The sequence below is a fragment of the Coptis chinensis genome, chromosome 1 (genome assembly GCF_015680905.1).
Source record: "Coptis chinensis isolate HL-2020 chromosome 1, ASM1568090v1, whole genome shotgun sequence".
Classification (NCBI taxonomy): Eukaryota; Viridiplantae; Streptophyta; class Magnoliopsida; order Ranunculales; family Ranunculaceae; genus Coptis; species Coptis chinensis.
Window position 1 is genome coordinate 16,364,849 of NC_141456.1, and position 14,051 is coordinate 16,378,899.

Genomic DNA, 14,051 nt, shown 5'->3' on the forward strand with positions numbered 1-14,051 from the left:
TTATAGTTTTACTTGAGTTTAGAGTTTCATCGCTTTATTTTTGAGTAAGACTATCTTTTTATGTTTTATCAACGATTTTTTTTGCCTTTTCGAATGTATTCAATTTCTCTAACTTTGATGTAATTTATCTTCCTTCTCATCAATATTATTCTTATACTTCTTTCGAGCCGAGCTTCTAGAAAATGGGTTATTCATGTCGTCATCATCGTAAGCGGTGAATTTTTTTGCTCTCTGCATGGATTCCAAAGTTTCTTTGACTTAATATTCTATAATCATCAAAATTAGACTGAAGATAAGTGACACTTTCAACAACTTTGTATGAACTAGTTTATCTCGCTGGACTCAATTCAATGACGTAGTACCCAATCCAATCTTCCCATCTTTCTATAACAAATCACTCCAACCAACACAAATTACAAATCATTCCATTTCCGTTGGGGGACATCGTGTATTGAATCCAATTCCCAAACGACCCAGCTGGGTCGTAGAAGCTAGGCTCGAACGACTTCACCACATTGGTGGAAGCAATTCCCACCGACTTCACCACATCGCTGGAAGCAATTCCCACCAACGACTTCACCACATCACTGGAAGCAATTCCACCGACTTCACCACATCGCTGGAAGCAATTCATTCCCAACTTTGGTTGACCGAGTTAGGGGGGATTAAGTGTCTACATTTAAAGAAAATTGTTGTCTCCTAATCTTTTTCCTGACATCCAATTCATATTTTGGGCTTTGTTCTATTAATAGATTGATGTTCTTGGAAGCGTTCTGAGTGGTAGACTAGTTCGGGAGAGAGTTGGTGCAATGATGTTGTGTCTCAATATTAGTCAGGTGAATTCGCGGAGACGAAGGGTGGTAACTGGTTATCTTAGGGTTTTTTTTGTTCGAGTTTGGTCACGGGGTCTGTCCCAAAACTCTCTGTTGCGCCCAACATAAATACAGACTCCAAATTGGGCCGGGGTCCACCTAACACAAAAATGGGGTTTGTCAATAACAGAACCCTTTATTTTTCTTTTTAAATTTAGTACAAAAAGTTTAAAAAATACACAACTTGTTTAGAATTCGAACCTGAGATATTTCCAAGACATTAACAACTTTGACCAACTTTGCTCAACTGAAATTATTATGATCCATTTTGGTGTTATCTCGTGAAACGGACTTGGCTCTCAATAAATGTGATAGAAATAGAGAAAGTTTTAAAAGATGGTAAATATAGAGACTGTGGAATCTCATTTATATACTGTTCTCTTAAATTTGAAGATAGAGGACCATATCAAGGTTCCATTGGTGATGCCCTTAGGCATCTATGTAAAATTAAGAAAAGTTCTGTGTTGTAGGGTGAAATACTTAAGGGATGGGAGAGATTTTGATTAGTGGTTAAGAAAACTATGTTTTTTTGGAATTATTCGAGAATGCATTGAATTTTGATATTTTGCGTCCAAGTATTTGATTAGAGTCCTTTGTCAAGATCCAAACACAATGAAGTTGGTTACTCGTTCTCGGACTTTATGGGATTTTGAAAGTAAAAGTTTATCTTGAACCTTTACAATATTCGTTTCACAATCAACAACCTCTATCTTCAACCGAATTTAGCATGGATTTAGATAGGTTGAAAATTCATGATTAATGATTTTCATTTCAAAGTTTCTAATTTTTTTACTATTAAATTAAATCCTATTTTCATAAGATTTCCAGTTAGTGTAAAAATTTTCTTCTTCTCCGACAAACTTTAACCAAAGAGTTTTATATACCAAATTCAAATTAATGCAATGGTAAACCACATCGAAAAAAAAAAAATTAGATTAAGTATTTTTACAGTACACAATTATAAAGTTTTGGTGTTTCGTGAGTGGGTCACAAGATATCGATATATACAACACGGTTTTAACGAAGTGGCGACGAACTTACCCAAATTGAAAGCAACATGAACCCGATCGACCCGGAAGTAAAACAAAATTATTATTATTACTAATTAATTAAATATTTAATCCTTAATCTCAAAATCTCTCCATGGTGCAAAAAACAGAGGAGAAAAAGAGAGACCCTCTTCCTCTCTAATCTCCTCTGAGCAAATTCTCATCCAACACCCATTTCCCTCTTTTGATATCAACCATTTTGATGCGAAGATCGAATGCCCGAACATTAGTCAACAAAAATCACAAAATGGACACAATGAAGTACCAATTTCGACCCCATTCAAAGCCCAACTCCAAACACTCCAAATGCAATGTATTAATGTTACTTACTGTCGTAATAATTAGTCTTTTATTTATGTTTATTATTATTACGACAAGTCATCCAAATTCTTCCGGTTTTGAAACACATTATGGTATTTTTATTGATGGAGGAAGTACTGGTACTAGAATACATGTGTTTAAAGTGGGGTCAAGGAAATTTGATTTTGGGAAAGAGGGGTTGGCGTCGATGAGAGTTAATCCGGGTTTATCCTCGTTTGCTCGAGATACATTTAATGCTGGGGACTCTTTGGTTCAGCTTTTGGACTTTGGGAAGGAGAATGTACCGGAGACTTACTGGGGGGAGACTGAAATTAGACTTATGGCTACTGCCGGGTTGAGGAGATTGGATGTTGGTGTGCAGGAGAAGATATTGGAGTCGTGTAGGAAGGTTTTGAGATCGTCGGGGTTTATGTTTCGAGATGATTGGGCTTCTGTTATTACTGGTATGAGACTTTGTTCCGTGTTTTTTATACAATTGCCATGTATGCTGCATTTTGTTTTTTTTTAACACTAGGTGTAATATTGCTTTTGAATGGTGTTTAGAAGAATGAGAAATTATTTAAATGTTACTTGTAAAAGCTATGCAGAACTTGGAGGTTTTTAGCATATTGTTTTGTGTATGATCAGTTTAGTGATGTTAATATCATAGTATTTGCATAAAGATCCTTTTTCAAATGTCTTGATTTCTTCAACTTTTCAAGCTTCAGGTTTTTATTGCGTTTTGTGATTTTGTCTTGTGACTTAATAAGCTAGGCTGCCTTAGAATGTTGGCTTCGTGAAGTACTGAAGTGTAGATTCTGTTATTGTATCTGACCATGCAACTGTCTTGGTTAATATATTGACGAGCATGTATATCTACTTTGTTGGTTCTCTTGTTGCATAAAATTTGTTAATAGTTTAGTTCATTTTTTTATCCATGGTGTACTACAAATTATCTAGTAATGGGACTTGTGCCTCGTTAGTTCCTGAACATTGGCTACTTTAGTAACAACTTGGAATGTTTTCAACCATCATACTGGTTTGTATGTTCAGTTAATTTTATCGAAGCATAATAGTAGGTGGTATCATTGGTGTAGGCTCCGATGAAGGAATATATGCTTGGGTTGCAGCAAATTATGCTCTTGGAACTCTTGGAGGTGATCCTCAGAAAACAGTTGGGATAGTTGAACTAGGCGGGGCATCTGCTCAGGTTGAGTTTTAATCTAAGTTCTTGTGTTCTAGTTTTTGTATATATGTAGATAAGATGTTTTCGTTGTATTATATGTGCTCCATCACATTTTGTAGAAATGTGCTGAAAATGGAAAACTCTCCCCGAAGAAAACCATTTTGTTTTGTTTTCTTCTTATTGTGAAACTAGTAACACAGGCTTACTGATTAGACCCATCAAAATGTGCAATACTATTTGAATACAAACATAAGTAATGCAAATCCAGAGCAATCTGTGCAGGAAATATGCAGAACTTTGTTAAGTTGCCATGATTTGGTTCCCTTTAATATTACATATCAAGAAGTCAAGAACTTTGTCAAATGTATCATATGATTAGGATCTATTTGTTTATGAGTTTCCTTATCAATATTAAGTGAGGAGGCATGAGATGTGAATTTATCATGAGTACTGTTTTGATTATCCAGGTTACATTTGTTTCAAGTGAGCCGCTTCCCCCTGAGTTTGCTCATTCCCTCAAGTATGGGAAGTTTACTTACAATCTCTACAGCCACAGCTTGCTTCATTTTGGTCAGGTAATTATCATATCAAAATACTTTTATTATTTTTTTTTCCAATTTATTTATTTATATTATTATTATTATTATTATTACTACTACTACTACTACTATTTTATTTATTGTCGTTACTAAACGAGTTCATTTACTGCACTGATTTGAAAGAGTATCTCTTTCTCTAGTTGTTGGTGGTTCCCTCACCCTTCTTCAATTTTTCTGCCTGAAGTTTTGGTTGATTTGGTCTGCTTTTTGTTGCAAGCTCACATAGATAATAATATCGTTTGAAAAATTCAGGTTTTTTAACCGTGGTAGCATATACTGATATCCTTACCATGATCATATCAATACTGAATATTATAGTCATTATCAAAGTATCGTTCCTTATACCCAGGTTCGCTAGACGTAGATGCCAATATGTCATTTCAAAGATGATCTTATTCAAGTCTCGGGCAAAGATGTGCTTTCCCACATCCACTTCTTATTCATTTATTTGGCTATTGAAATTTCATTACTAGTCGTCAATATGAGAACTCGCACATAAAAATTGGTTTTAGTGATCAAAGTTTCCACGTAGACACTTCTCACTGTATCTCTAGGATGTAAATAATATAATATCTGCTCAAATGCTAGTTTAGAATCAACTATACTAAACATGTTTTTCCATAAAACAATTTTGAACTAGTAGGGATATGCATCTAAGATTTTGGATTGCCTTGAAGAGTAGATTAATACCAAAGTTACATTGACATGGATACGTGTGTCTGTATCAGACACGATTACTGAGTGTCCGACTTGGTGGAATACAAAATCTTGAGGTATATCACATACAATATGCACATGTGTTGTGTCGGACACCGATACATGGACACATCCATGGATTATTTCTGAAATATGGCGTGCCATGTAATATAATTTAATACTTGTTTCCATCTTCTCTAGTAAATTGAACTTGCAAGTCTCGCCCTGACTTACCCTTTTAAATTAGTGTTTTTCTCAACTCAGCTGTGATATATTTCAGACAAAGAACTATTTGTTAGTTGTATCTGTGCCTCTGTATCAAACACTTGTCGGCCTTCAGGAATCTGACATCACAGAATTAGAAACCTTATAGGAAAAATACTGAACAGTACGTGTTTAGGCTTTCACAATTTAGTCATTCTAGTACAATGTGGAATAGTCATATATGCAAACCATCAACTCCGGGCTTTTAGATTGTCATCTTCTGTCTTGTCCTGATATACACTTGTGGTGGATGTAGCATGTTTTCTGCTCATCCTTTGTCCATTTTACTACTTTTTTGGAAGTTGTTTTTTATTTTTTGCTGTGGTACTCTGGGTGTCTTTTAAGAGTTCTACGGGATTACTGTTCTTTTGAAGTTCATTTCGTAGCTCGTCTATATGTAGTGTTTTTATAGGACATTTGGTGAAACTTTTTCAGCTGGAAAAAAATCTTAGATTTCTTAGTTTTATCTATTTTTTTTATTTATGCTATGGGTGTATCATGGTGGCACTTAAGTATATGTATAGACGTTAACTATTATATCTTTTGCAGAATGTTGCTTATGAGTCATTACACGAATTACTTGTTTCAAGAGACTGGAATTGTAAGTAGTTATGCCTTTTTAGAGTTCGTTTACTTTGTTCTTTCTTTATTCTTATTTGTTTAACAGAATTTCGTAATTTTCCGAACTGTCCCTTAAACTGCATCGTTAACATATCACTTGCCATTTGATGATAAGTTTTGTGATTTAAATAGTATTATTTGTAATTGCAAATACATCATTTGGGGTTGGGTATCTCATCTTCCTACTGTTAGGAATTTGAATTTTGATTCAATTGTAATTGATTGGGAATCTATAGTGCAACTTTGATGTAACTATTATAAGGGTAGTGTGAACCTCTCACACTGATATTCTAATACAATATTGTTTTATCGACCAAAAAAAAAATTATGCTTCCAGAATTTTTTTATACCAGGCTGGTTAATCCCAATATTCTGAACCTATTTCAATTATGCAGCTGCAATATCTGGTGGAGATGGAGTAGTTGTAGACCCTTGTACTCCTTCAGGATATGCCCATGACATGGGGTCTTTGAGTCTCTCGCCTGGTAGATATCTTCCATCCCTTCATGCCAAGGGTAATTTCTCTGAGTGTAGAACTGCCGCACTGAAGCTGTTACAGAAAGGAAAAGGTTGCAAGTTTTTCATTAGCTTACCATTGTAATTCACTCTAATTTACATTTTTATGTTTTTCTATTTCTTTTTTTAATTAATTTTATCTAATGAACATATTTTGAGTATAGAGTTTCTGTTTCTAAATTGTAAAAAGTACATATTGACACTCTCATGTCTGATGCAGAAGAGTGCTCCTATCAACGTTGCCACATTGGAAATACTTTTGTACCTGAATTTCGGGGAAGATTGTTGGCCACAGAGAATTTCTTCTACACATCAAAGGTTCAAGGATTACTTCCTTTAGGGACTATGGTTTTTAATATGGAAACATTTGTAATTTTTGGAATATTAGTCTTATGAACAATATCTTATGCATTTTATTGGTTCGACATTTTGGATCAGTTCTTTGGATTGTCTTCCAAGGCATTTATATCTGACTTGATGTTGGCTGGGGAAAAGTTTTGCGGAGAGGATTGGTCAAAACTACAAAAGAAGTACCACACTCTGGAGAAGGAAGATTTGCTCAGATATTGCTTCTCTTCGGCATATATTGTGGCCTTTTTGCATGACAGTCTTGGAATAGCTTTGGACGATGGAAGGTACTGAGTTCTGACTTGCATTGTTAAATACCATGAAATACTTTCGCATGTTGGAGAGATCTATTAGAAACTTTTTTTTTGCACAGTTTACATCTAAATGAATTCTCGATAATGAGGATACAGATATATTAGTTCACAACCAACCGTGTACCTTTTCTTATTATTATTATTTTTCTTCTAATGTATTCAAATATTCATTGCATTTAATGGCCTTTTAATTGGAATAACTGTTTTGCAGGATTGGTTTCACGAATCAGGTGGGAGACATCCCATTAGACTGGGCATTAGGAGCTTTTATCATGCAAAATATGTCCGACTGGGACAGAGAACATTCTGACTGGATTTCTGCTGTACTCAGTGGTGACTCAACTGGGAGGTTCTCTCTTTTTATTATCGCCGCTGTATTGATTTTCACAGTGTGGTTATTAAGAAAGTGGCGGAAACCACAGTTCAAGACAATCTATGATCTTGAAAAAGGTCGGTACATTGTTACACACGTCACCAGATGATAATTGAGAGAAAAGGGAATGCCACCCATAAGCTTGGGCTTTGTAAAGGGAGGTGGGGATGCTTGTACTTTGACCATTTTATTGAATTTTCCCCATTTTGTGCCCAGAAAATCCCTCTACGTGATCATGTATTCAAAGGCTGTTCAGTTGCCAATCTTGTAAGATGTTTCCCAGAATAGAAAACTACATCATGGGGATACTGCAGAATCCCCATTGTATTGTATTGAATCACAATATCTCATCTCTTCACATATAAATATAATTGTTCTGAGCTTTACACATAATTACTCATGTTCACTAACACTAACAGCATAACCGGTAGGGTGGTTGATACCATGATCATGCTTATCCGTAAGCCTGTGCTTTCACTAAAAAAAAGTCAAAATTAGATCCAGACTTGAGCACTTAAATACTACATACTGAAAACGAATGTGGAGCACTGGTTGTGCTTTGGCAAGACATCTTTTCAATAAGAATTTCCTAATTGATAATAGGGACTTGTTCTTATTAGGGTTGAATCATATGTGTATAATAGTCGTCCACACTTTTGTATGATAGAATTCTAGATTTGGGCGTGATTCAGACAGAAAGCTACATACCTCGGCTTCTCAAATTATTTTCTAGTCTTAAATAAATCATATTATTTTCTTTGGGTTAACTAGTATTACCCCACTAAAGAAGCCAATTAGGATTCCCCCACTAGATGGAGAAATCTTAAAATCTACTCAATGGACCAATAAAATAAAAGAAAATAGAGCTAAGCCTAACCCCTAATGTTTCGTCTACTGTAAAAGCACGCCACTTGAAACTTTGATGACCCAACTTTGAAAGGAGGTTTGGAAGTAATGACATCTCTTTAGTGTTCCTTTGACTGGTTATTCTCATGTTTGGGGGACTTTAGGTGGGGATGCTATTGAAGTTAATTCTTGTCGACGTTGTAGTTTATATGTCATTAGTTGGAGCTATGTACATGATAGTATGATATACGTACCTCACTTGACTTTCTTCTTTTGGATCATCAATTTTTTATGGTGCAAATTTGATATATTCTGGAATCTGGATACAATTTTTTTCAACGTCAAATAATCAGGGAGGTAATCTAAAGTTCTCTCAAATTTAGAAGTGCATTTCTAATTACTTATACCAGTGAGCCTCACAAATCAATAGGACCTAAGGACCTTACATTTTGTTCTTGTCATATAGCTTATAGCTAGGCGCGCAGATGATAAAGACTCGGAGAGAATCCTTAACTAAAGGTTTATTGCGAACTTCCTGCATATTGGGTACTTCAACTCATTTCTTCCATAACCACACTTGTTTTCTAAGGTGGAATATGGCAACAGACCGCAAGCCCATTATATTTACTGCAGACGACAAGGTTTCACTGGAAAACGCACAACTCGAAGTTTCAAAACGCAGTTTCTTTTGGAGCTTCTACAAAGAACAATATCCTCCAGGCTTTCACAAAAAGGTTCTCTAAATAACTCAACCATCACTTCTTTACTTCATATATGCTAAAACCTATTCGATCCTTTTCTTTATATGTATAAACAGTCTATATGTCCAATTAATTGTTTTTGTTTTGATCAAGTAAATGAATAGGTAGTAGCAGAGCTAATAGCAACATTTCTACTAGTTTTTGTGACATGTGGATCGGCGGCATTGAGTGCAAGTGACGAACATAAGGTGTCAAAGTTGGGAGCTTCTATTGCAGGTGGTCTCATTGTAACAGTTATGATTTACGCTGTTGGACATATTTCGGGTGCGCACATGAATCCAGCAGTCACTTTAGCTTTCGCAGCCGTGAGGCATTTTCCTTGGAATCAGGTACCTCACTCCATTATTGTTCAAAAAATCCGCCTAATATGAAATTAATCAGTCCTTCACTCCTTTGTACGTTCCCTACCGATATCTGTGAATAAGCATTGCGATACGTACAACGCACCCACATGGTGGTGGCAAATGTGTGATGACAATCATGGCATCCATGTAGTCATGTAGAGTGGGGTCGAGCCCACGTCTCATTTTGACTCGATGTCTTTTCACTCATGTCGATGGAACCTCAATGGGCGAAGTTCATTAAGTCATCGACTACAGGGAGGAACCTACAACCCGAATAGGGGTTCGGGTCTATTATTAACACCCTATCGACATTGGACTCTTCAATATTTATGAGTAAAATTTTTGGGCTTTTTGAATTTTTAATATCCGCTAAGAGTTAATCGAGTTGAGTTGAGTTGTTGTTTTTTTTTTTTTTCGCTAACAACATATCTATATATTAAAAAGCAGAGGACTAATTTATGACAAAATGCACTAATGCTAAGAGTTGAGTTGAGTCTACCATTTTTTTTTTTTTTTAAGCTAACAACATTTTAAAAAAAGCAGAACCACACTACTGATCTACCATGGTTTACATCCTGACCCTGTACTGCCCATTTAGCCAACTCATGGGCATCCTATAACAATCCCAATTTTTAAACAACATAAATTAAATTATTTGATTGAAAATAACTATTATATTATGAAGTCTAGCTTATTCTAGAATTTGTTTAGCTATTGTTGATTTTCAAAAAAAAAAGTTAATGTTTTTACTTGAATTGTTTGTTAGAACTTATGTGGGTATTTTATAATCATTTTGGACTTGAAAACATTGTTAAAATGTACACATTCATATAGGTATGGACCTTGGGTGTTTTTAGACCCATTGGAGGCCCGTAGGTTACCTTAAACAGACTTAAAACATGGAATAAATAAGAGCTGCGAATTTTCTCTGTAAAAATATGATTATTCAAAATCAAAACCCTAGCCTCCAATAAAAAGAAGGGGAAGAGGAAGAAAAGAGAAAAAGGGGACGCAAAGTATTGGGCTCACCGCACTATTAATATTCATAGTTGTTTACATCTTGTAGACTTAATAAGGTGAGTTATATTTATTTCTTTTATTGTTTCCATAGAAATAGGATATGTTGTTTGTTATGTGTGATCATATGGATTGTATATTGGGAGGATAAAGCCATTAATAAATTGTATAGAGTTTTGTGAAGAAGATGAACAGTTAACAGTAAACACCATTCTAGAAAAGTTGTCTGCGCAGTCTTTTAATTCTGTTCAGATGGAGATCTTTCCACACACGGATGTCTCTCAAATTTAATCCATAGTTTCCTGACACATTGTAGTCTGACATATTAAAATTTTAGACAGATCCAACGGTTGGATTTCTGTCGAGGCGCGCATAAGCGTGACACGTCGTAGTGTTTCTACACCAGAAAAACTGCAGTGTGCAGTCTTTTGTTTCTGCTTAGATGGTGTCGTTTCCATACTCGGATTTGTATGAAATTTAATCCATAGTTTCCTGACACATTGTAGTCTGACATATTAAAATTTTAGACAGATCCAACGGTTGGATTTCTGTCGAGGTGCGCATAAGCATGACAGGTCCTAGTGTTTCTACACCAGAAAAACTGCAGTGTGCAGTCTTTTGTTTCTTCTTAGATGGTGACCTTTCCGTACTCGGATTTGTATGAAATTTAATCTATAGTTTCCTGACACATTTTAGTCTTCCATATTAGATTTTTAGATTTATCCAATGGCTTGATATCTGTCAAGGCTTCCATTAGTGGGACTAGTCGTAGTAGAAACTACACCAGAAAACTGATGGGTGCAGTCCTTTGTTTCTGTTTAGATGGAGGTCAACCTATTATCGGATTGACCTCAAATTTAATCCATAGATTCTTGATATCCAGTTAAATGACATATACAAATTTTATGCAGATCCAATGGTGGGTTGTCTGTCAAGGCACGGATTAACAAGGTTGTTAGAATTAGCTCAAGTTTAAAATAGATATAGTTGGGTGGTTACATGATGGCATTAGATGGTCGAGTGGTTTATTATACTTTCGATATATTCTTACTATCGTGAAAATATTGGTGTGGAATGAAAATATATCTATATGTTTTATTTTATCGCGATTATTAAAATATTTGGAGAATTGGTTAAGAGCCCAATACCCGTGATTATTTTAAATATTTGGAGAATTGTTTTAAATATTAGTCTAAAAATATTGTTTCCAGACAATATTTAAAACAATTATATTTAATTATCTGGAAATCCGGGGTGAAACAAAACCCAAAACCCTGTTATCAAACACGATATATACAAAAACTGAAATCAAAAGAAACGAAAAGGAAAAAAATCCTTAAATTACATTATTAAACTATAAAGAAACTAACCCACTCTTTAGAAAATCTTAAACTAAGACTCCAAGAGCAACTCCAAATCACGCCTCATTATCCATCGTGACTCCACCATCTATGTTTCCAAGAACACACCCACGCTTGCAAAACAAAGCAAACATGGGTCAAAGAAATTGAATTTCTTTGGTATGAGTAGACTAACAACAAAATATATAATAATCTTTTAAATGAATAAATGTAACATTTCAAACAATTTCAACTTGGAAGACAATATAGTTCCGTTTTCCAAAACGGCGTGTAGTTTCTTCCCAAGTAAGATTTCACCCCAACATACAAATTCCAAGAATCTCATATAACAAGATTTTCGTCATTCCAACTTTCCAAAATAACTCACAATACAATACCACTTACATTCCATTTATTAAATGCACATATGACAACCTAATTAAATATGTGTTTGGTATACCTTACCTTTAAGCCAACACGTCGCCTTAGGGTAGGATATTTACGCCCCTCGCAAAAAGATTAATAGATCCTACCCTCCCAAAAAAACGAGTTAGACATCACAATAAAATGATTTATCTCAAAAGGTCAAAATTCCATTCATAACCAAACCTCATTTAAGACAATTAAGTCTAATTGATATTATCTGGTTCGTCCCGCATATTTGGGGAATACCACTTATCATAATACCTTCATCAAGGGTAGTCATTCATATGACATCATTACGTCATAAAGTTTCTCAAGCATAACCATAGATCTCGGACTATCACAAGTCATTAATAGTTTCAGAATAACATATCAAGTTATAGTCATTTCACAAATACATAGAAATCACAATCATTTACTAATATTATTTACCGCTACACTTCATATCCATAACATTACACAATTCATATACTTTTACTTTAGTATCACTTGCCTACTTATGAGAACGAGGAAAAGTCACAACCAAGGAGTACATTCATCCCTTTGTGAGTATCAACTCATACAAACCACGTAAGCATTTATCATAAGAAATCATATACATCATATGCAATAACTCCATCACACGAAAATCAATATTTTACTTTGCTTATTAATTATCTCGTTGACTCATTTATTCAAAGACACACCCAACCTTTTTAGTTCCTACTCCACGATTTGCACTACACACATTTGCCAAATCACACATATCCGTGTGCCTCACTCACACCGAAAACCACTATAAGACATATGTCCCAAGCGGGATATCGCCTCCGTGAAACATATTTTTTTTATCTTGTAAACTCGTAACTTGTGAGTCACAAAATATCTCTCGGGCTTTCCATACACATAATCACAAAGCCTCTTTTTGGGCATAACAAAATATCGGGTTATTCATGGCACATTCAATGAATACCTTGGGTCATTCCCGCCACATTCAAGGAATACCCATCATAACACTAACGGGCCATTCATGGCACATTCAATGAATGCCCTAAGTCATTCCCCGCCACATTCAAGGAATACCCAAACCTACATTCTCATACATTCAAGGAATACGACCAACCCAAGGCTTAATACCTTAGTTCCTCTCTAGGGCAGCCCAAACTATTGGGTCATTCATGGCACATTCAATAAATACCTGTGTCATTCATGGCACATTCAATGAATACCCATCTATCACATGACATCACAAGTCATAATATCTCATTACCAAATCCTCGAGGCATGGAGAGTTCTAAAGATGTGGGCGACACTTTAAAAACATTATTATCACTTATAATTATACTAGCATTACTCATGTCAAAACAGACCACACATGTAGAGAGTCATTTCAAGTCAAGGCAAATCAAGCACTTAAGCATAATTTAATGTAAACGGACTTATAATCAAACAAATACAATTTACATAACCACACTCATATATACAATATTGTAAACAAATAGTTCATTAACCCAAATTCAAGTCCACACACACTAATGTCCAAAACAGATCTACATATACTAAAGTCTATATTCATATACAACTTCTATCTCACACATATATATTTATGTAGTATCAAAACAACGATTTCTTTCTAACACAATCGATAGTTATCACACAAACTAATATATATATATATATTATAGATATAGTGATCGCACTGCACATAAAGGTCATTTCACGATCCAATCTTTTAAGATTAGAATCAAGCCTTACGTAGCTCTTAACCAATTCTCCAAATATTTTAATAATCACGATAAAATAAAACATATAGATATATTTTCATTCCACACCAATATTTTCAATGATAGTAAGAATATATCGAAAGTATAATAACCACCGACCATCATCTAATGCCATCATGTAACCACCCAACTATATCTATTTTAAACTTGAGCTAATTCTAACAACCTTGTTAATCCGTGCCTTGACAGACAACCCACCATTGGATCTGCCTAAAATTTGTATATGTCATTTAACTGGATATCAAGAATCTATGGATTAAATTTGAGGTCAATCCGATAATAGGTTGACCTCCATCTAAACAGAAACAAAGGACTACACCCATCAGTTTTCTGGTGTAGTTTCTACTACGACTAGTCCCACTAATGGAAGCCTTGACAGATATCAAGCCATTGGATAAATCTAAAAATCTAATATGGAA

At 34.9% G+C, this 14,051-nt stretch overlaps 2 protein-coding genes across 5 annotated transcripts in view; both read left to right on the forward strand.

Moving 5' to 3' along the window:
• The first annotated feature begins 1,803 nt into the window (after positions 1–1,803).
• On the forward strand, positions 1,804–7,531 carry LOC147522516 (GDA1/CD39 nucleoside phosphatase family protein). The gene is made up of 8 exons (XM_086593985.1): positions 1,804–2,685; positions 3,319–3,431; positions 3,875–3,982; positions 5,516–5,567; positions 5,983–6,156; positions 6,324–6,421; positions 6,542–6,738; positions 6,977–7,531. The coding sequence occupies exons 1-8, from the start codon at positions 2,124–2,126 to the stop codon at positions 7,245–7,247; spliced, it is 1,575 nt and encodes a 524-aa protein (XP_086450111.1). The 5' UTR covers positions 1,804–2,123; the 3' UTR covers positions 7,248–7,531.
• Positions 7,532–8,169: 638 nt separating this feature from the next.
• Positions 8,170–14,051, forward strand: part of LOC147522517 (aquaporin NIP2-1-like) — a 30,775-nt gene continuing 24,893 nt past the window's right edge. Inside the window, exons 1-4 of one of the 4 annotated variants that reach the window (XM_086594001.1) lie at positions 8,170–8,341; positions 8,451–8,503; positions 8,591–8,718; positions 8,850–9,074. In XM_086594001.1, coding sequence (XP_086450127.1) covers positions 8,470–8,503; positions 8,591–8,718; positions 8,850–9,074 — 387 coding nt within the window. In that variant the 5' untranslated portion in view covers positions 8,170–8,341; positions 8,451–8,469. Of the gene's footprint in view, positions 8,342–8,407; positions 8,719–8,849; positions 9,075–14,051 lie in introns of those variants that run through there. The other 3 variants (XM_086593997.1, XM_086594006.1, XM_086593992.1) reach the window with 3 other exon arrangements.

Coding starts and splice junctions, on each gene's coding strand:
- LOC147522516 (XM_086593985.1), top strand. CDS start 2,124: ATGCGAAGATCGAATGCCCGAACATTAGTCAACAAAAATCACAAAATG. Junction 6,157..6,323: donor GCTGTTACAGAAAGGAAAAG/GTTGCAAGTTTT, acceptor TGTCTGATGCAG/AAGAGTGCTCCTATCAACGT. Junction 6,422..6,541: donor ATTTCTTCTACACATCAAAG/GTTCAAGGATTA, acceptor ATTTTGGATCAG/TTCTTTGGATTGTCTTCCAA.